A 24075-nucleotide genomic window follows, 5' to 3' on the forward strand; every position below is an offset into this window, starting at 1 on the left:
CTGCTTCAGCGGCCTCCCCAATCCACCGCTCCGTGCTAAGCCAGTCCAGGACAGCTTGTCCTGGACTGGCTTAGGTAAGAAAAAAAGCCGCCCTCCCTGGGGCCCTGCCATAGCGCCGCCTGAAGCGCTCGCTTCAGGTCGCCTCATGGGAGGTGCGGCGCTGCCTGGGGGGGCGGCTTTCTGTCGTTCGCTTCGGGCGGCAAGAGGGGCAGGTTCACCCCTGCACACAGATTTACACCTTTATTTTAAATATATATTTTTGGGGATGATTATTTTTTATTGGGGTCTTCCTTTTGCCATAATAGAGAAAGCAGAGTTGTGCCTTCCAGGCAGCCCCAATTTAAGACGTAAGGAAACTGTTGTGTTTGATCTTGAAGCTTAACACAGTCTAGATTAAAGTCCTTGGCTGCAATGTATCAGGAGCTTTCTCTCTGATTAAGTGCACAGAACAAATTACAAAATTGGCTACTTGGAAAAAAGCCTAAAAGCCTTTTGGAAATTGGAATTGAAATAGTTGTCGTAACCAATTAGTGTCATTTCAGATATTTCAGTATATAGTATGTATAAGTATATTAAACCATTTTCATTGCTCAGCATGTTTGGAGTGTAAGATTGCAAAGCCAGTGCATCTCTGAAGTTGCTGGCAGCACAGAAATATTGTCACATGTGTTTTGCTTTACATCACTTTTCTACATTTATCTTTTCTTTTTTTTTTTTTTTTCCTGTATTCAGTGTGTAGATGTTCCCTTGTAAAGAACCAAACAGATGTGCTGTGTGCTCTGATCAATTGTCTCCAACTGCTGCTTTCACTCTCATACATAGGAATGAAGAAAGCAACATGATCCTCTTTCCTCCCTCTCACAGCAGGAGTTTTTTTTTTTTTTAATTGAGTAGATTGTGAGCCCCATATATGGACCACAATGTACATTTTTCCCTATCAGTATGTCTTTGTAGAATGGGAGGAAATCCACACAAACACGGAGAGAACATACAAACTCCTTGCAGATGTTGTTCCTGGCCAGATTCGAACCCAGGACTCCAGCGCTGCAAGGCTGCAGTGCTAACCACTGAGCCACCGTGTTGCCCCTCACAGCAGGAGTCTCACACACTGTCTGGGGTAGAATTACTGCTGCAGATACACTAAAACACCCATCCCCCTTCCTCCACCTCCCATCTCATTATTTTTTATTTTTGTTTTTAATTTATTTTTATGGCGATTTTAAGAAAGTTTAAATGGCATACATATAGTGTACACGCTAATGTAAGGGTTTTTTTGTATTTCTCTTGTAAATAGTAGAATATTCTAAATGGTAACCTATAAGCATGCACACATTTATTATTTATTATTATTATTATTATTATTATTAATTATTTATATATCACCATTAATTCCATGGTGCTTTACATTTGGGGGTTTACATACAATATACATGTAGATATAATGCTAACAATGACCGACTGGCACAGTGGGGTAGAGGCCCCTGCCCGTGAGGGCTTACAGTCTATGAGGGAAGGGGGGGGTAGAGACATGCTCTGCGCCTTTTCATTCATTGATTTTGGGACACACCTATTTAAAAATCCCGCATATGCTTGTATATTTTGCCTTTCTATTATCAAATGTTATAGGTGAACACATCTTTCTGAAATATGCAGTTAAACTATTATAAACTATTATATAACTTTATATAGTATTTGGTTGTCTGCAAGGTTTTGAACATACAATCTTATTGACTAATTTTTTACTTCTCATTTACAGGCTCTTGAGATCTGTCAACAGAGAAATTTTGTGGAAGAGACAGTATTTCTGTTAAGTGAGTAAATTAATATGGTATATTGGGGTAGATTTACTAATTGTGTAGTATTTTTAGGCAGTAAAAAGTTGTTAATCCTTAACACTGTCTAGTAGAAGTAAACAGTTTATGCCTTATAGTTGGCTCATTATGCAAAGAGAAAATAAGTTTGGTACATTTTTTTGGTGTACAATGTTACATGTTATATGATCACTATCAAGATGTGATTCTTGATCTAAATCTAATGCAATGTCTTTTAACTCCCATCTACTCCTGACTAAATGCTTGAATTATTGCTAACGGGTTGTAGTTCATAGATAGCAAGTAGCTTTCCTGACTGCGCTTAGATCAATACTTTTTAGCTGCATCATAAACTGTATTTGCAGTCCACTGTTCCTGAGTCCCCTATATTATGTGCACCATATTAGTAGTAACAGATGGTGGAGGAGGCATACTGCTCTGTATTGTACATGACCCCTGCCTGAGATGGAAGTATATTCTCTAGCATTTTTTTCTATTGCAGAACAGTAAGATCCCCATGAAAATATACCAGGTGTCAATTGTGAGACATATTGGCAATGCAGCTAGGGCATGTATCCAGATCTTGTTGAAAACCTCCTTGAAACACTGACTGTCTAGAGTAAAAGACATCTTTTATGGAAGACCTCACCTTGATAACCGTGGAGAGGCTTTCCTGAAAACCTTCTTGCACTTCTTGACACAGATGGGGGAGTCCAGTATTGGCCATAAATAGCTGATTTGAGGAGGGCCAACAACTGGCCCACGTGCATCAGCTGAGTAGAATACACAGTGCAGAATCAGAAGCAGACGGCTCGGTGCCCTGTATAGTGGCTGGGTGACAATAATACACCTCAGCTCCAGTTGACGTCAGTAGATCTCTAGAACAAAACCAGCTCTGTCTGTCATCATAAAATCACATGGGTGGTTGGTAAAGAGTTAAAAGGCCATTCAGTGAGTGAAAAATCATAAAATTCTGTAGAAAGATATTAAAATTGGGCAGTACGGTTGCTCAGTGGGTAGCACTGCAGCCTTGCAGCCCTGGAGTCCTTGGTTTGAATCTGACCAAAGACAACATCTGCACAGAGTTTGTATGTTCTCCTCGTGTTCACATGAGTTTCCTCCAGGTAGTCCGTTTTTCTCACACATTCTAAAGACCTACTGATAGGGAATATAGATTGTGAGCACTAAATGGGACAGTGATTGACAACATCTGTAAATTGCTGCCGAATATGATGGCGGAATAAAAGTAAGCTAAATAAATAATAATCCGCCCGGTTATTCTGCTGTAGATGCACAGATGCATTTGGCTGGAGCAGTCACGTGGGTAGGTGGCGCTCTCACCATTACAGCAGCATAGTGAATGCCTTCTGTACAATGAATAGTATCACTGACTGATTTATTTTCTCTGTATGGCAGATTGATAGCCATAAAGTTAAGATTGTAAATGTAATATTCTTTCTATTCCACAGGTAGGATGGGGAACAGTCGAAGGGCACTGCAGATGATCATGGAGGAACTTGAGGACGTAGACAAAGCTATTGAGTTTGCAAAAGAGCAAGATGATGCCGAGCTGTGGGAGGACCTTATTCTTTACTCTATTGACAAACCACGTAAGAGCAGAGAGCGATTTTAATTATCTTACTTTATTTTTTTATTTTTTTTGCAATATTCAAGGGCATTTCTTTTTCTGGCCAAACACTAAATGCCTAATCTGGAGTATGTCCAGCTTTTCAGGTGCCAGTGTGAAGTACTGCATTATCAGCAGTCTGTAGGGGGCTGGTTTGTGCTCCTGTGTCAAGCATCAGGTTCACTCCTGTGTGACAATGATGAGGAAAGTGAATACAAATAGAAGTGTCTGCAGACCATACTGAGCTTACAGTGTGCAGGGACAGAATATATTTGCTTGTTGTTACTGTTGTGTACAGTGTAACTAAAGAAAAAAAATCCTGGGTTTCTCATAAAACTGAGACTTTGTTAGAGACTTTTAAAACAGTGTGCACATAGCCATGCTGATACTGCCTTTGGATTTTTTTTCTCATTTACATTTATGCAGTTTCCCCAGTATCTCCATTTACCAGGAGGGTCAAAACAGGTCTTTCAAGTTGTTGCCTGAGGTAAGCTGGATGTGGGTGGGAGCGCCCAAGATCTTGTGGTGGGCACAGGGGGGTAGTGCCCAATATGGCAGTCCTCAGCAGGGCAGCCACATTACCCATCCCTGAAAAGTCACCTTTTGGTGCTCCTTGCTGGCAAAGAAAGGAAGACACAGACTCCAGACACTTCTGCAGTGGTAGAAGATGTTCACACCACAGCAGAAAATCTAGTACAGTAGCCGAGCAGTAGAATGTGATGGCCATGGTATAGTATTCAGCGGTTCTCCCAGTCACGACAACAGACTCCACACTTTCTGTAACATGGTGCATGTGATGTCTGCCTCCTACAAAGCCTTGTTGCCACCAAGTACAATACATTGATACCCCATATAAAAAGAACCAGATGTACTTCCATGCCTCAATCTTAGCAGGCCCCCCACATGAAGACCCTCCGAGCAGTAAGCAACCACTTCTTTCTGGCTAGCTGCACAAACTCTGCTTTCACAGTGTGGGAACAGGCGCTTAAATAGCATTCCCTTTCCTGCCATAAGGCAACCCCTGATGTCAGTGGGTTGTGCTGTGGAAGAGCAACACGCAACCTCTGCCAAAGTGACAGTAGCTTAGAGTGAGCCGACCTGTCACACACTTTGCTGAGGCTGTGCCTCTGCTAAACTGCACACACAGTGTGAACAGCAGCTGAATACCTCCTCTGCAACAATGCAACTAACCTAATAGTACAAGCTCCCAAAATAACATGTCTAATTTTTACCACTTTTATGTTTTGCACATTTCTCACACGTTTTTCATGAATGTGTCTAGTTTGCGCGATTTGCACTTATAACACATACGATCCTGTCATATAGTACATTGCACATACCCCATCTGATAGAATAGAAACTTCAACTAACAGTAGGCAGAGGCACTAAAGTAAAGCTACCCCTGAAATTACAGAGCATCTGCCACTTCTCTGCCCAGACCTTGACATTTCTAAAAATGAAAAGTTGACTATGGATAGAATTTACTGGAAGTCTCAAACATGTGACATACGTAGCTTATGTAGCGTATAGCGACTCCATTGTATGAGAAGGACAGTCTTGGCATATGTTGGGAGTATGGGGCTAATGTACACATTTGCATGTACTCTGGGAGCTTTCGTATCACACAAGTCAAAAGCGTGCCAATAACACCTTACATTTATGTTTTTGGGAAGGTCTTGGTAGGTAACTGTGGACCTTGCAAATCTCATGTATACCTCCCTTGTGGACCTTGTGAGCAAAAACTGCAACAAATTAACAGTACACTGGTAGTGAATAGAGCTTTATGAAACTCCATTCACATGTAGCAGACTCGTCTACTGCAGATTTGAGGACGTACTGCAATTTTTATATCCTTAACATGCCAAGTTTCCCAACAAATTTCAGCCATTGCAGTACATAAGGAACATCTGCAGGTTTAGTGCAAATTATATATTTTAGGTTAAGCAGTTAAGACTCCAGTATTGTTAATTCTTGTTTTCCCTGTTATAGTTAAAATGTGTTGGGCAATAAATGAGAATGCGTAGGAGTTGTCTATATAATATATGTTGGAGAGATTCATGGTCTTGGTCCTGTCTTGTTATTAAGCCAAGGTACGCTGCGGCTGAGACATAATATTGCTTTCATAATTTAAGGAAGCGACAACCCTGTGGATATTGTTTACCCAAATATGTTTACTTCCAGAGCACAGGCCTACGTCTCCAATATAAAACAGTTGGCAGAGAGAGGCAATATTAAGCTCTGTCATTGTCACCAGCTGGATTATTTCTGGAGGTTTTTACATGAAATTTACTGCCATGACCAAAAAGTTTAGTGAAATAGAACAGTGACTGTAATCAATTGCACCCGGGTAGTCAGAGAAATGAATTCTGTTGTTTATCTACTTTAATATAACTGATTTATTGATTTTAATTTTCATAATGTTAAGGAGTTGTAACTGAAGCGAGAGAAGAAGAGTAATCCATCTTCTGTTGGTTTCCATAGTCAGGTTATATTGTAATTAGGTGGAAATTGTGATACACAAATAAAGTGGTTGGCCAGCCACAGCCTATTATCCCCACAACAAGGGACCCTCACCAGTGTTTTGCACCCCAGTTTTAAATGGAGAAGCTTGTTGGACAGCATATGCCACTCCATTCATTTGAATAGGGAACGCCGGTGATAGCCAAGTACTTTCTCCAACCAGCTTCTCCATTCAAAACTGGGGTGCAAAATACCCAGTTTCTTGAGATTTATGTGGCGCCAGCTGTGGGGCAGCCACCAGTCATCGAGTTAATCTCTATCTTGTGAATTTGGTGTAACTCACTATGGCTGCACAACTCCTTTAGCTGAGTGCTGGTGGACACACATGCTCAGTCACACTTATCACAACCAGTGTCCTGTGTAATGATCTTCTGATCACTGCAAAGCATCCAAAAACATTCTGTCCTGGTTGTCAGGGAAGTAATACAAACTCTGCAGTGGCATGGAAATATACTGTAGTTGAGAAGACTCCTTCTGCAGGGGAAGTAAGAAGGGCCTATTTTGTCAGCTGCCAGAGGGAAAAGGAGGCTGATTTAGCCCAAAACTCACCCAAGCAGCAACAAAGAGACACACAGAAGCAAATAATATATGAAAATGGTTTACGGTTATACTATAAAAGCTGTAACTTATATTAAAGCAGCTATTATAGTCCGCAGTGGTTAGTCAAGAATATGTTCTTAAGCCTTACTCACACATCCATGTCAATTCTTCTCCCTTGAGCACATGGTCCATTTTTCATCCATATGTGTGTGTTTTGTTCCATGTTTTTCTTTCCATTTGCGGTGTATTATTTTCCATCTGTATTTTATCTATTCCCTGGTAAGCTTGAAGGTTGAGGTTCCCCAGAGGCCAGCAACAAGACCTGTACCTTTTACTATGGATTTCAGCCTGGTTTGAGATTATTTGCAAATCGGTGATCATATGAGACCAAAAGTTATACAATGCTTTCATATACAACCGAAAGAGTAAGACTTCATCTTGCAGACAACAAAACTATAATGTCCCATCTACAAAGCAATGGCTGGAAAGCTTGCGTATATGCATGTATCCTCACTTCCATTTATTGCAGCATTCATACACTGTTCATTGGAGCTCAAGTCTCATAAGTTTGACATGTCAGTGTGGTGTGTGTGTATTTGATGTTTAAAAGACTATACTGTATATCTGTGATCTGTATTCAGCTTCTCACTACTAAACATGCCAGAAAGAAGAAGGCCTGTATGATTTAATAACACAACTATCTATTCCGACACAGCCTTTATAACTGGACTGCTGAATAACATTGGGACTCACGTTGATCCAATCCTTCTGATTCACCGGATAAAAGAGGGAATGGAAATTCCTAATTTGCGGGATTCGCTTGTTAAAATCCTGCAAGACTACAACCTCCAGGTGAGTTCTGAGACTGAGTGCGGAGCTTTGTGTATTTGACTTCAATACCTAACATGTATTTGTATGGACTTTTGTATGTCCTTTTGAAGACTGAAATAATGGCTTCACCCCTGTTGATATTTATCAGTGAAATGTCTTGTAATATTAGTTATTTAGTTTTGTAAGTTTTCTTCTTGTTTGAAAACTTCTTGCAATAGAATTTATTGTGTTCAGATTATGACGTATGAAAGCCTAACTCCTGACTCAGAGGTTTCACTGCTGTTAACCCTTTAGCTTTGTCCTGCACTTGTCATATTGTCACATCCTGCAATTTAGGAGATAGTTGTTTGCATTTTATGTGCCTCTTGTTATATGGCGTAAATGGATCTGCATACAAATATATTTCTGTTTTGTAATTTCCTAAGTGAAGGAAAAACCTATTTGTGTGGTTTTCTCAGATAGACATGGGGTTAGCTCATCAAGTGTAATTACATTTTGGATTAAAAATAGAGAAACTTCACAGGATGATCTGAACCCGTTTTCTGCACTCCTCTTACAGGTCTTTATATTGAGACCAATTTTTCCAGCACCTTTTCTTGCAGCCCTCTGGAAGGAAGTGGATGTGTTTCTGGTTCTGGTGCCTGACAAGGCCTTCCACTCCCTGAATGTACAGTAGTTGCCAGGGCCCATGCCGATCATCATCACCATCATCCCTACACATACAGTGAAGGAAATAATAATTTGATCCCTTGCTGATTTTGTAAGTTTGCCCACTGACAGACATGAACAGTCTATAATTTTAAGGTTGGGTTCATTTTAACAGTGAGAGATAGAATATAAAAAAAAAATAAAAAAATCCAGAAAATCACATTATATAAATTTTATACATGTATTTGCATTTTGCATGAAAAATAAGTATTTGATCCCTCTAGCGAACAAGACTTAATACTTGGTGGCAAAACCCTTGTTGACAAACACAGCAGTCAGACGTTTTTGTAGTTGATGATGAGGTTTGCGCACATGTCAGGAGGAATTTTGACCCACTCCTCTTTGCAGATCATCTCTAAATCATTAAGATTCTGAGGCTGTCGCTTGGTATCTCAGAGCTTCAGCTCCCTCCATAAGTTTTCTATGGTCTGGAGACTGGCTAGGTCACTCCATGATCTTAATGGGCTTCTTTTTGAGCCCCCCCTTTTTGCCTTGGCTGTATGTTTTGGGTCATTGTCCTTCCAGAAGACCCAACCACAACCCATTTTTAATGTTCTGGCGGAGGGAAGGAGGTTGTCACTCAGGATTTTACGGTACATGGCTCCATCCATTCTCCCATTGATGCGGTGAAGTAGTCTTTTGCCATTAGCAGAGAAACTCCCCCAAACATGTTTCCACCTCCATGCTTGGCAGTGGGGACGGTGTTCTTTGGGTCATAGGCAGTATTTCTCTTCCTCCAAACAAGGTGAGTTGAGTTAATGTCAAAGAGCTCAATTTTTGTCTCATCTAACCAATCTGGATGATTCTGAGAGTGATTGGGAGAAGGTGCTGTGGTCAGATGAGACAAAAGTCGAGCTCTTTGAACTTTTGAAACAACTTTTTTTTTAATGTGAAAGGAGAGTTGAGTTAATGTCAATGTCCATTTAAAGGGTATTCTCATCAAAGCAAGTTACCCCTTATCCATAGGAAAGGAGATAACTTGCAGATCAGTGATGGTGAGTTGGCTCAGACCCCGCTGATCTGGTAAACGGGCAACTTTTGTTGGCTTGGATGCTGACAGTGAACAGGTTATGCACTTCATTTTTTTTTTTTTTGGAGGGGGGTGTTTTTGTTTTTTTTTTGTTTTTTTTTTTTACCACCAATTTAGTACCTTGACCAACTCCACATGTGTGCGTCCTTGAAAGGGTGCGGCTCCAATACTTCTGGTACAGTTGGAATTTTTCCTCTAACCCCCACTGTTCCAGATCAGTCAGTGAAGTTAGTTTTGATGCCTGTTATGTACATTAGGCTCTGCACTATCGAGCGGATCAGAGCAGACAAGGAAGTGTAATTCTGAACTCTGATACTTCAGATGTTTTATTGGACATTGTCAGTATTTAGAATCGCACTCCTTGCCTCATATCAGGCACCAGAACTAACTACAACAGAATTAGTGATGTGGAAATTATTAAAGGATGCAAAGAAGTGGAGTTGTAAAGGTCGTTATTTATTGGAAAAGCACCATGTGTAAGACAGCAATGGAATGGACCTTTCACCACCTTTGCCAAGTCCAGCTCTTTACAGGATTCATTAGGTTCTGCTCCACGGATTCTGGCACAGCAATGATATTATGGATCTCTCTGCGAGAGAATGTTAACAAAAGGCAGAAGGTACTGTAGAAATCAAAATACTATGAACTTGTGCAGATGGACTTTAGCGTCAAGGGTCCATTTTTATCATATATAGTTAGATACGAGCTACCTCTGAACCTCGGTTAAGGTTTGGCTTCTCACTGTTTTATATTGTCTTCCAAAAATAAAATCAAAGACTTTAAGCATATTTCTTTTAAGGGTTATTCCTAATTTAAGACCTGGTGGCCTATATGGAATGTTATCTATATGTGGAGACCTGCGATATAGGCTCTTTATCACCAGTTTGTCACCAAGATGTATATCGCAGTTATTCTTTTAAGCAAGAGTATCATTGAATTTCTTGATGTTTGTATTGAACTTTTTATTGGAAAAAGAAAAGTTAAAACTCTAATAGAAATGTGGTGAAGATGGTCCCTGTAGGTTTGTTCAGCGGGTACTTGCCACGTACGGTATTATTTCCCCCGATAGTATAGCTTTGATGACTCATGTATAATTATACAGCGCTAGCGGGTTATTCATCAGACTGTGATCCTGCGTCTTAATGAATATCTTCGTAAGTCTTTAACTTTGCTCACTTAGACAGATGTGGTTATGGATTTTCTTATGGTTTATGTAAATTTGTATTCTCTTGCATGCTTTTCTTTCAGCCTGTACTGATAAATTACTAGTGAGACTTTTCATCACCGTGACTTGTTTATGATGTATTTAGATCAAGTGACATCTCTACTCAAGTATTTATTTTCTTAATGCTATAAAATATTACGCCTGCTGGCTCGTATATCTTACAATGGCTTGAGGCAAAAAAAGAAAAAAAACATGATTGTTTCCCCCTGAGGTCAGGTATGTATATCCCCCCCCCCCCCAAATCATAACCCTAAATTATACTCTAAGAAGGAAAAATTAACTGCTAATGAGGCAAAGGTTTTTTAGTGACTCCATATGGCCTCCTGTCAGTAATGTAGCTTTCTCGCGTTATGGCATGCCTGACAGCAGCACATACATTAATTTCCTCTCTCATTATAACCCTTGGTAATAAGGTATTCCCATCTTATAATATGATGGCATATTACTAGGATATACCATCATGTTATGATTCTGAGAAGGAAGGGAGCTGAAGAGCTAGCGAAACAATGTGACCCCTCAGTGTTTGTTCCTGCACAACAGTGCCCCAACCACACACTGTGCCAGGAGCTCCAGTCCAGAGTGATCCACTTGTGAATGGGCTTGACTACAGCTTACTATACAGACAGGTGACCATGAGAGCCATTGTGTCGGTAAGTCTTAGAACAGAATTCATTGCTGCTGCTTCATTCTCAGGATTGATTCCTAGAGGTCAGTTCTCACTGATCATAAAGTGCTGGCATACCTGGCAATATGGGAATACTCCTATAACTGCAGCAAAACATGATTTAGTTATTTCATCCTAACCGGAACCAGAACACATTATACTTTTTTTTTTTTTTTTTTTTTTTTTTTTTTAATAAATCTTCAGCCAGCCTCAAAGGCTTGGAAGATAGTTATTTTGGTTAAAAGATCTCTGCTCAATGTTACTAATATTGTTATATTAATATTGGCCACCCAATCTAAGTAGTAGTAGAGGGCCAACCCCTGGACTACAGCCCTGTTCCTGTCCACTTTATTACTAGATTGTTTGATCCAGACAATTATTGTGATACCGTATTTGGAATCCCCTTATAATTTGTAAATTTTCACTATTACTTTATCACAGTGAGTTTACAATACTACAGCTCTGCTACATGTATAACCGCCCAGTACCCCGCCACCAGTGTGTAGAATGTAAAGCACATCTACTACAGCGGGTATGGTATTCAGACCCCTTTAAAGAGGACCTTTCATCAGATTGGGCCCATGCAGTTTTATATACTGCTGGAAAGCAGACAGTGCACTGAATTAAGCGCACTATCGGATTTCCTTATCTTTGCCCCGGGTAGAGCTTTTGGTCCCGGTACCTTAGCGCTTTACAGTCAGAAGGGCGTTTCTGACAGTCAGTCAGGACAGTCCTTCTCCACAGCAGCGCCTATCGCGCTGTACAGTGTGAGCGGGGAGGAACACCCCCTCCCTCTGCTCACAGTTCTCGTCAAGACGAGTATTATCAGGAGGGATGGGGGTGTTCCTCCCCGCTCACACAGCACAGCGCGAAGGCGCTGCTGTGGAGAAGGACGTACCTGACTGTCAAGAACGCCTTTCTAACTGTAAAGAGCTACAGTAGTGGGACCGATAGCTCTTTACCCGGGGCACAGATCGGGAAAGCCGATAGTGCGCTGAATTCAGCGCACTGTCGGCTTTCCAGCAGTACATAGAACAGCCTGTGCCCAATCTGATGAAAGGTCCTCTTTTAAATGTTTGTCTTTGTTTCATTGCAGCCATTTGCTAAAATCATAAAAGTTCATTTTATTTCTCATTAATGTACACTCAGCATACCATCTTGACAGGAAAAACAGAAATGTAGATATTTTTGCAGATTTATTAAAAAAGAAATACTGAAATATCACATGGTCATAAGTATTCAGAAGCCTTTGCTCAGTATTGGGTAGAAGCATCCTTTTGAGCTAGTACAGCCATGAGTCTTCTTGGGAATGATGGAATATTTATTGACTAGCTGTAAATTGCACCTATTTTACAAATATTCACAAAATGGAAGACCCATCCTAGAACTCATACGTTAGTTACAAATATATCTTAACCATGACAAATTCTTAGCTTATCTGAGCATTGAATATTAAAGAAGGACCTTGCTGGAAAAAGTCCCAGAATACTGTAATTCTGGCTGTATCTGCAAGCAAGAAAACTCCAGGCCTTGCCAAGTAGATACGTTCCAAGGACAATGGGTCACTGGTTTACTTCATGATAAAGGAACAGTAACAGAATTGCTTTTTCTTATGGTGTATAATGAAGTGCATAATTCAGGGTGAAAGTTATTTTTTGCTCTTAATTGCTTTATTAAAAATAAACTGATCACATGATACATTTTCTCCCATTTGTAATGTCAATGAGGATATACAGGGAGATCTTTGAGACTACTCAAAATTGCTCAAAAGTGGACTTTTATACAGGTGATAGAATAGAACAGCTGTGTATGCTATATGCAAACTATCTTCTAACTTATGTGCAACATGTAAACTCACTGGGGGGAGAATAGTAGAAACGCAGACCTCACACGTAATCGCGCCAACACTTTCATTTATTGATCAAAATCGTGTATTCCGTAGAGCAGAGCAAAATGTTTTTCGGTCACAGATAGAGATGAGCGAACACTAAAATGTTCGAGGTTCGAAATTCGATTCGAACAGCCGCTCACTGTTCGAGTGTTCGAATGGGTTTCGAACCCCATTATAGTCTATGGGGAACATAAACTCGTTAAGGGGGAAACCCAAATTCGTGTCTGGAGGGTCACCAAGTCCACTATGACACCCCAGGAAATGATACCAACACCCTGGAATGACACTGGGACAGCAGGGGAAGCATGTCTGGGGGCATAAAAGTCACTTTATTTCATGGAAATCCCTGTCAGTTTGCGATTTTCGCAAGCTAACTTTTCCCCATAGAAATGCATTGGCCAGTGCTGATTGGCCAGAGTACGGAACTCGACCAATCAGCGCTGGCTCTGCTGGAGGAGGCGGAGTCTAAGATCGCTCCACACCAGTCTCCATTCAGGTCCGACCTTAGACTCCGCCTCCTCCGGCAGAGCCAGCGCTGATTGGCCGAAGGCTGGCCAATGCATTCCTATGCGAATGCAGACTTAGCAGTGCTGAGTCAGTTTTGCTCAACTACACATCTGATGCACACTCGGCACTGCTACATCAGATGATGTACATCTGATGTAGCAGAGCCGAGGGTGCGCTAGAACCCCTGTGCAAACTCAGTTCACGCTAATAGAATGCATTGGCCAGCGCTGATTGGCCAATGCATTCTATTAGCCCGATGAAGTAGAGCTGAATGTGTGTGCTAAGCACACACATTCAGCACTGCTTCATCACGCCAATACAATGCATTAGCCAGTGCTGATTGGCCAGAGTACGGAATTCGGCCAATCAGCGCTGGCCAATGCATTCTATTAGCCCGATGAAGTAGAGCTGAATGTGTGTGCTAAGCACACACATTCAGCACTGCTTCATCACGCCAATACAATGCATTAGCCAGTGCTGATTGGCCAGAGTACGGAATTCGGCCAATCAGCGCTGGCTCTGCTGGAGGAGGCGGAGTCTAAGATCGCTCCACACCAGTCTCCATTCAGGTCCGACCTTAGACTCCGCCTCCTCCGGCAGAGCCAGCGCTGATTGGCCGAAGGCTGGCCAATGCATTCCTATGCGAATGCAGACTTAGCAGTGCTGAGTCAGTTTTGCTCAACTACACATCTGATGCACACTCGGCACTGCTACATCAGATGTAGCAATCTGATGTAGCGGAGCCGAGGGTGCACTAGAACCCCTGTGCAAACTCAGTTCACGCTAATAGAATGCATTGGCCAGCGCTGATTGGCCAATGCATTCTATTAGCCCGATGAAGTAGAGCTGAATGTGTGTGCTAAGCACACTCATTCAGCACTGCTTCATCACGCCAATACAATGCATTAGCCAGTGCTGATTGGCCAGAGTACGGAATTCGGCCAATCAGCGCTGGCCAATGCATTCTATTAGCCCGATGAAGTAGAGCTGAATGTGTGTGCTAAGCACACACATTCAGCACTGCTTCATCACGCCAATACAATGCATTAGCCAGTGCTGATTGGCCAGAGTACGGAATTCGGCCAATCAGCGCTGGCTCTGCCGGAGGAGGCGGAGTCTAAGGTCGGACCTGAATCGATTCTGGTGTGGAGCGATCTTAGACTCCGCCTCCTCCAGCAGAGCCAGCGCTGATTGGTCGAGTTCCGTACTCTGGCCAATCAGCGCTGGCCAATGCATTCTATTAGCTTGATGAAGCAGAGTGTGCACAAGGGTTCAAGCGCACCCTCGGCTCTGATGTAGCAGAGCCGAGGCTGCACAAGGGTTCAAGCGCACCCTCGGCTCTGATGTAGGAGAGCAGAGGGTGCACTTGAACCCTTGTGCACCCTCAGCTCTGCTACATCAGAGCCGAGGGTGCGCTTGAACCCTTGTGCACACTCTGCTTCATCAAGCTAATAGAATGCATTGGCCAGCACTGATTGGCCAGAGTACGGAATTCGGCCAATCAGCGCTGGCCAATGCATCCCTATGGGAAAAAGTTTATCTCACAAAAATCACAATTACACACCCGATAGAGCCCCAAAAAGTTATTTTTAATAACATTCCCCCCTAAATAAAGGTTATCCCTAGCTATCCCTGCCTGTACAGCTATCCCTGTCTCATAGTCACAAAGTTCACATTCTCATATGACCCGGATTTGAAATCCACTATTCGTCTAAAATGGAGGTCACCTGATTTCGGCAGCCAATGACTTTTTCCAATTTTTTTCAATGCCCCCAGTGTCGTAGTTCCTGTCCCACCTCCCCTGCGCTGTTATTGGTGCAAAAAAGGCGCCAGGGAAGGTGGGAGGGGAATCGAATTTTGGCGCACTTTACCACGTGGTGTTCGATTCGATTCGAACATGGCGAACACCCTGATATCCGATCGAACATGTGTTCGATAGAACACTGTTCGCTCATCTCTAGTCACAGACCTTCTTCAGACTACATAAATAGTACACATATACAAATGTCATTACAAAATTCAAACGTGCACTTGTGAAAATTTACAAATTGAAATATAGGTCATGATAGGAAATACAGATCATTATTTCCTTGGAAGGATGAGGGTGAGGTACATAGTGTCTGATCATATCTGGTTAAGGTAACAATAACGGTCCTGTACATAAAGCAACAACATTGTATGACTGGAATATACCTTGTAGTATGTTAGTGTCTGATAGATCACCATATATTTCTAGGCGGTTTGGAACATATGGCAGCCCGAGCTAGTGGGATCAATGGAGAGTATGTAAGTAATGATAGTACACAATAATCATAGAACAAGAGATAGTATGAGTATGCCAACAAGGCACAGGTAGTACGGGACTATCTTTGTACAGTATATCATGTATAGATAGTTCCCAGTTTATGGCAATCTGTGACAGACATGTAACACCCAAGTACACGTTTGAATTTTGTAATAACATTTGTATATGTGTACCATTTATGTAGAGTCTGAAGAAGGTCTGTGACCGAAAAACATTTTGCTCTGCTCTACAGAGTACAAGATTTTGATCAATAAAAGAAAGTGTTGACATGATTACGTGCGAGGTCTGCGTTTCTACTATAGACCACAGGTTGGGACCTATGCTCACACCCTTGAATCAACAACTGCGCCCCTCTAGACTCTCACTGGGGGAGAGTTATGAAAACTGTCAGCCCCCATAGCAGCCATACAGCACAGTCTTTGTTTCGTATATTGTTTCTGAAAAATGAAGCTGAAAACTGTGGTTGCTATGGGAGACTAAGTCAGTTTACATAAGTCTGTCCCCCATATACCAGACTGCAGTTATTGAATGAATACCTGTGCTTTTATGGTAAGTTCACACAATGGAATTTTTGTAGCAGAATCCACCTCAAAAATTCTGCACCCATTCATTTCAATGGGAAGCAGGCTCTTTATTTTCTGCTACCTGATAAAAATCAAAATGTTCTCCCCAATCTTCAGGCAGAATCCACCCAATGTGAAGTGAAAGGGAGTAGGAAATCTTTACACTAACGGCAAGAAGTTTTCCATGGCATATTTTGTCGTATTATGCTGCAAAAACTGCCGTGTGAACTTCCCCTTAGCTTTGCAGTTAAAATAAGTCCCTGCTCTCTGACAGGCCGTCTGTATAGGCAGAAGGGCTCGTTCACACGGTGGCAAAGGGGCGGATTTTGACAGCAGATTTCGCTTCAAAGTCCGCCCCTTTACAATGGTGGTCTATGCAGACCGCCGGGCTTCTTTTTTCCGCTAGCGGAGGGCTGCTGCTAGTGGAGAGAAGAAGTGACATGTCTTATCTAGCGGCAGCACCCTCCTGTGTCATTTGAGCCGACATAGGAGGGGAAAACCGCAATGGTTGCGGCAGGCGTGTTTTGACCAGAGAGAGACGCGGCTCGCCGCGTCTCTGTGTCAAAACCCACGCGGTCGGTTCACGTGTGAACTGACCCTTAATGTGCAACTGTGCTACATGTGGCAGCTACACCTCAATCCCTATGTGGGCAGGGACACTGACCTATGCCTGCTCCTACAATATGTATTCTGTCCCTGGATTAAATATCTTACATCTTCTAAGGACGCACAAGATAACTAGTGTTCAGAAATGTGTAGGGATAGGAAATGGGAATTTTATTGTGTAGGTACTATGTAAGTTATAGCTCTAAAAGGCAGATATACCAAGTAGTGAGCAACTATATGTTAGCCGTGTCCTTAATCCACCCGATTTACCCATAACCCATTGATGAGTTGGTATTTTTAATCTATTCAATAAAATATTGTTTTGATATTGTTTGTAAAATTCTGGCTTCTCTCTTCTCTCTCCCTACTATGGCCTCAACAGTTATTCTATCCTAGTGGTTCTTAACCTTGTTTGAAGTACTGAACCCACCAGTTTCATATGCACATTCACCGGACCCTTCTTTAGTGAAAAATCAAATATGATTCTTTTCCAAATTCAAGACCTAGGTATCTGGGGTTTTTTTTACTGGTACACAAAATGAACCGTGCATAGGGCGTAGGGTTCGATCGAACTCCGGTTAAGAACCACTGATCTATTCTATGGTTAACTTGGAGAAAGCAAGATAAAAGATGGAAACAAGGAACTCTCACCACCTCCACCAACTCCATCTTTGAATACTTCAGTAGTCATTGTTCCACTAATTCAAGCCCCCACCATTCCTGAGCAATCATTTTGTTCATGAGCAATCTATTGTTAATATCCGCTCTTAGAATGGTACTTAGGCTCTCTACTGTTGGGCAGGCAGTTCTGAGCTGGAACAGACAATCTGGGACCGCCCAGCTGACAGTAGAGAGCCTAATTAGCATATTGGGTGCTGTAACTGACAAATTTGTTTGATTGGGGGCTCAAAAAAAAAAAAAAAAAATTCTAAACGCATCATATTCCGAGAATCCATATCTATTGGAAGATGCTAAGCAATTCGTTTAGTGGAAGTGGTGAAAGGTCTTCTTTAAAGTTTGGCTGCTTCCTCTTGTTCAGCCTTCTTGTCCTTGCATTGCATTTTGCTTCATGAGACAAATCAGCATGGACAAGGGTCAGTTACGTGACGTAGGATTCCAGAAAAAAACCTGTTCAGAAATTGTGATTAGAATTACAGGTACTCTTGTTAAAAAGGAACGTTGTACATAGATTAACTCTTCACTGGTCAGTGGTCACAGAAAAAATCTTGTCAAAGTCTTATTCTCAATCACTAGGGGCACTGTAAGAAATAATTTTTTGGAGTCTTTTAGTCCCAGGGCTTTACCTTATTGGTGAGCTAGATAATGTGGGTGCTGATACATTATGCATACTGTACATTGATCCATTGTAGTCAGCGTTCTGAGCTGCCGGTGTGCGTATTGTGGCTCTCAGAGCAGGACTAGGGGGATTTTATGGTTAGAAGCAAAATATTTTCAGATATTTCCACTAGTGGCAAGCAAAGATCTTGAAAATGAGGAGAAAATTAAATACATAATGTACAAGTAGTGTATATTAAGTTGTAAAAGTATTGTATATTTCATTTTCTTTTTTCGTTTTAGATACTGCTAAGAGAAGGTTGTAAAAAGATCTTAGTATCGGACTCACTGGCTTTGTTGAAGAAAATGCACAGGAATCAGTCAAGAGCGATGCTGGTTGACGGTATGTGTCTAGTCACATTGTAATCCTTTAGGAGATTTTAGTTACTGCGTTGTTTTCCCCATCTCCAGTCTGCATTGTACTTACTCTTACCTTATAATGTGGGGAAGCTGTAAAGATGTTACATCGAGCTTTGCCGCTCCATCCCGGTTATTACGGTATTCTTACCCTTACATACAATTGTACGAACTACATGGGCACATAGCAGCCTTTCCTCGCAGCATCTAGAGAATGGGCTCATGTATAACACAGCACAACTCTTACAAAACTTAACCAAACCCAAGATCATATTGCTGCGTATACACGTAATGCAATTATAGACATGGTACAAAGTCCTCCTAGAGTCAGAGGGCCCTCACTGCCCATGTCTAGCCCAGCAACCATTCCATTTCGGTGTGTGTATATAATACAATGATAACTTCTCTTTTCCTTGCATTCTCTTATTTTACAGAGGATAATATTTGTGAAGTTTGCTTGTCATCAATACTTCCAACAGGTAATACTTTATCTTTGTTTTGTGACAATAAATTGTCTCTAACCGGTTATTATCCTTGTGCATGGTGACATAAATGTTCAAATACTTGTGGGCACAGTAACTGGTCTTTAGTAGTCCACTAATGACAGAAGGAAGAATATTTGTCAACCATGTTATAAGAGGTTATAAGCTATATGTGCGGTGCCATAATTGCAGTTGTTCTTCTGTAACTGACCTATTGACATCTACAGAAGAGTGTGGGCATGCTCTGTGTAAAGTACATGTGGTGAAAAGGAGCTGAACTGTTACAATCAAATCTTGTCCATGGTGTGATCCTGTAGTAGCCGCCCTCCGCTCTATAACAGATCTGTTACCTTCATAATCCTATATATGATCCCAATGAGAAGACTGCTGACCCTGCCTCAGTATACAGCTGAAAGCTGGCAGAAAGTGGTTAGCCTGTTGTGAGCTGCAGTATTGGAAATTCAACAGTTGCGGCCTTTTTTCATTAATATAGTGACCTAAAAAAATACCAAAAATTAAGAAACATGCTTGATATAACAGTGACTTGGAACAATAGGTCATTGTCAGTTTTATTTGGGAATGTTCTTTAACATGTTAACTGCCTTCCCATGGTGTGGTTTATATTCAGTTTCCAGGTAAATGAATACTGTGTTACTGTGAGTGTTAAAGTATGTTCTTGTTTTTCAGATTCCTCCAAGCCTCTTGGTGTGGTGGTATTCCACTGCAGGCACATGTTCCACAGAGAGTGCCTGCCTGTCGGCAACACAGTAAGCAGTTATTGTATTCTACTAAAAGTACCTGAAATACATTGATATAAGCCTAAGGATAGCCCTCGGACAGTATCACAAACACACAGCACATTTTAAAAGGAAAATTAAAGTACTACACAATTTCCAAAAAACCTTTGTTTCTAAATAACAAGTCTCGCAGTAATAGACATAATGGCTGAAATGTAATTGTTAGTGGCTTATAAGAAGCATCCCAGTAATTAAACCTGGAATTCTCTTATAGTTACATTGTTTGTCCTTTAGTTTTTAATGAGAAATTATAAATTAAAAAATTGATTTTCTACCTAAGTATCCCACTGCATTGTTTCAGAATATTCTTTCTCTAAGCATATTACAGTACACATTCTTAAAGAGAACCTTTCATGTCCTCAGATGGGCGGTATCAAATACTGTTAGAAAACCCTACAAGGCGCTGAATTAAACATACTGTCAGCATACCAGGAATGCTCCCTGGTGCTGGAGATATCGGTCCCATTAGCTTCGGCTCTAATATCTCTCCACTGTCAGAAGGGCGAACATTACAGCTCTACTCTTCAGTGTCCTTGTACTGTTTGGGGGGGTGATGGTGCTAAGCTGTAAGGACCGCCCTTCTGACACTGTAGTGATATAGGTGCCGAAACTAACGGCAATGATATTTCCAGCAAAGGGGCACATACTGGGTAAGATATTCCAGGTTATTGAAGATAGAAAAGTATATAATATTTACAATGTGCAGCTCTTTGTCTATTGCTCAGAAGCATTTTCCAGTTGTTTTTCTATGCTCAATCTTTTGGAAAACTTCCTTGGAAATTGCAGTTTTGATCATTCTGTGCTGGAAGCAAGTGCCACATTATCTGGGATGGGATGGTATTCCCATCCTGGTATTTATGGCTATACCCTTAGCGTATATACAGAGGTAGGACCCACATCTATCTTAGGAAAGGGGCCCCGTTGTCTTCTTTCCTGTTGGCCACCTAAAAAAAAAAAAAAAAAAAAAAAAAACTTAACAAAAAGTGATCAAAACATCAGACGTTCTCCAAAATGGTACCAAGAGAAACTACATCCTGCAAAACAAATGACACCTTACACAGCTCCATACACATAAATACAAAAAAAGTTTATCACAACTGGAACTTATTTAGTCTGTAACTTGTCAGAAACCCTTCCATGTGCTCCTTATTGTGGACCGGTTATCAGACAGGGACAGTACCAGTAACCACAATAAGGGAATTATGAAAGTCCCAGGACATAGACCCAGACCAGCCTGCATTCATGGCCATGTTCATTGGCAACCGTTCAACATAAAAGACTGTCACCACTACAATAGTTAAAGAAAATCTTTAAAACTGCAAGATTTTTAATTATTTATATTTGCAAAAATGTTTAACATTGTCTTCAAACTTATGTTTATGTACATGAAAAAACCCTTTAGGAAATGCTCCATCAGCCTAAATCCAGCATTAAATCACATTATGAGCTATTAATTAGATTTCAGACCTCTAGGACCCTCCTAATCGCAGGAAGGACGGAGACCTGGCCCCCATTCTCACTGGACAAATAACCTTATGAGTATAGATCTATGGCTTCTCTAATTAACATGCACAATATGTATAGACACAATATTATTCAATGTCTTTGGATGTTCTGATTTGATAGACGAGCACTAGCAGGAATTTATTATTGTATCTTCTTTTCTAGATGTCGCCTGCGTATTTCTGTAACATCTGCAGCGCCAAACACCGCGGTCCTGGGAGTGCAATATTAGACATGACAAAATAGCTTGAAAGATATGCAGAGCTTCCCTTGTTTGTCATCTCTGGCAACGCTCAATGATAATTGTGATATGTATTGTTGTACGGTTTGTCTATAAGCCGACTCCTGCTGGCAGTACATTAGTTATCTTTCTGCAGGGAGCTTCTGCACACAAAGAGCATATGGTGTATACTGTAACGTTTCTGATGCAAATAAAAGTAAAATTTCATTGTTTGATTCTGTTTTCAATTACCGTCTTGATTATTACTGTATTAAGTTTAAAAAAAACTAATACATTTACTGTACACATTGATCAGTGGGGTGCCAGACAACAATCCTACACCAATTTGATATTAATGATAAGAGATGAGCGAGTAGTATTCGACTGAGTAGGTATTCGATCAAATACTGTGGTATTCTAAATACTCATACTCGATCGAGTACCACTCGCTATTCGAATGGAAATGTTCGATGCAGAACCAGCATTGATTGGCTGAATGCTATACAGTCGGCCAATCAACGCTGGTTTTTCTCCTACCTTTAGAAGTATTCTCCGTGCAGTGTCCCCGCGGCATCTTCCGGCTCTGAATTCACTCTGCCAGGCATCAGGCCTGGGCAGAGCCAACTGTGCATGTCCGACTGCGCTTTTAGTGCAGGCACGCGCAGTCGGCTCTGCCCAGGCCCGATGCCTGGCAGAGTGAATTCAGAGCCGGAAGATGCCGCGGGGACGCTGCACAGAGAAGACTTCTCGGAGGATCCAGCCCGACCCTCACTCGTGGACTTGGTAAGTATAATTTGATTGAATGTTGCCTACACCTGCAACGAGCATTTCCCCCCCTAGACTATAATAGGGTTCGATATTCGATTTGAGTAGTCGAATATTGAGGGGCTACTCGAAACGAATATCGAACCTCGAACATTTTACTGTTTGCTCATCTCTATTAATGATCTATCCTTAGGATAGATCATTAATATATTTAGCCTTAGAAAATCCCTTTAAGGGTTTATGTGCCTTTCTGTACCTCAGACTGGTATCTTCTTCATTCTGCTCACAGTCTGGAATAAACTATATAAGGTTATGTGCAAATCTGCGCCATTGCAGAGCCCAGAAAATCAACTTCTTCCTCCACTGGTTTCAGTTTAAAAAAAAAAAAAAAAGACCCCAATACAGTGCATAACCCCAACGGATCCAAACAATAGTGATACAATGCTTGGGTGAACCTAACATAACTATAGTTTGATATATGTGACCTGGACAGACCTCACCTTGTGATGGCACATCATGGGACATGCACCTACTAAAGCCATTTACAGCAGACAAGAAGGTGATGTGATGATAAGCTGTATTATTCTTTGCTAAAAAGCAAGTAACGGGGGAATTATGTTATAATATGGTGGCTACACTTGAGGGTGGTGGGAATTAATGGGTTAGTGTTCTATCCAGTGTGGGGAAGGTAGCTCAATGGAAGCAGTGGTGACTGGAGCTCATACAGAGGTAGCAGACAGCTAGGTATGGGGAAGGCATAACACCTATGAATACAGAAAGTTGGAGTTAGAGCTTGAAAATTTGAAGGTCAAACAGATACCTATAAGTGTGATCGAGAATTTGTGGGATGTGGTAAGGGGAAAAAAAAGTGTAGTCTATGGGAACTCTGCCTTGCAACTTACTGGATGCAAAGAAGTTGCTGCTAATGTGTCAGTGCCTGATACTACAGGGCACTTTCAGAACTGTTGGGAAGTCCTTGCATTGATGGGTCATAGCTGGTGGCACAAAGACCTATATAATAATCATTTCTGATCAGTGTACATTATTGTTTAATGTACATTAATTTTCATTTTGGGAAGTTACACTACAAAATCCGTTCCACTGCTGTACACTAATGATCACAAATGGTGTGATAGTACTTGTAATTGTGTTGAAGGTACACACAAGTGTATCAGTGTGTCATTTTATGTCTTCAGACTTATATTTGAAGAATCAGCTCCACAAAACTTTGAGTTCTCTGACCAGCTAGAAAGGTACATGCTGTAAATTGTGAAGGTAAGCTTCTTACTTGTAGCTGTTAGTGAGTTGTTCACTCCATTATGGTCCTCAGCTGTGTCCTGTGACCAGCAGTAAGACTATCCAACTGTCATAGAGGGGAAGACTTACTAATACTGCCTAAAGGTAAGACAAAATTAGACTAGACAGCTTAAAGGGGTTGTCCAGGAAAAAAATGGACAAACTGTTTAATTTTAAATTGAACGGGGGCAGAAAAAAAAAAAGTAATACTCCCCTTTCCTGCAGTTTTCTTGGTCCAGTGTTGATAGGTGGCGGTCTTCACGGGTCTTTTCCTGTTAAATATTAGATTACAATATTCATGGCATAAATAGGGTTAATACTCTGCTGACGTCACTCTTCTATATTTTGGTGCAGTTAGTGTACACCATTTTGGAAATGTCCTTACATAGCAACAAGATGGAAGGCAACACCCCCTCTCATGAACATAAATGAGTAACAGATACACATGTCTGGGCCATTGTGGGCGGTCGTGGTGGTGGGTGGTGGTCACCC

The 24075-nt window shown here is 41.3% G+C and overlaps 1 protein-coding gene across 1 annotated transcript in view; it reads left to right on the plus strand.

Moving 5' to 3' along the window:
* The window catches only part of VPS41 (VPS41 subunit of HOPS complex), a 192154-nt gene extending 170384 nt beyond the window's left edge, over positions 1 to 21770 (plus strand). Inside the window, exons 23-29 of the mRNA XM_075271178.1 lie at positions 1757 to 1811; positions 3281 to 3421; positions 7214 to 7350; positions 18407 to 18506; positions 18955 to 18999; positions 19690 to 19769; positions 21468 to 21770. Of these exons, the coding sequence (XP_075127279.1) occupies positions 1757 to 1811; positions 3281 to 3421; positions 7214 to 7350; positions 18407 to 18506; positions 18955 to 18999; positions 19690 to 19769; positions 21468 to 21548 (639 nt within the window). The 3' untranslated portion in view covers positions 21549 to 21770. The remainder of the gene's footprint in view (positions 1 to 1756; positions 1812 to 3280; positions 3422 to 7213; positions 7351 to 18406; positions 18507 to 18954; positions 19000 to 19689; positions 19770 to 21467) is intronic.
* The last annotated feature ends 2305 nt before the right edge of the window (positions 21771 to 24075 follow it).

This window comes from Leptodactylus fuscus, chromosome 4, assembly GCF_031893055.1.
Source record: "Leptodactylus fuscus isolate aLepFus1 chromosome 4, aLepFus1.hap2, whole genome shotgun sequence".
Taxonomy (NCBI): domain Eukaryota; kingdom Metazoa; phylum Chordata; class Amphibia; order Anura; family Leptodactylidae; genus Leptodactylus; species Leptodactylus fuscus.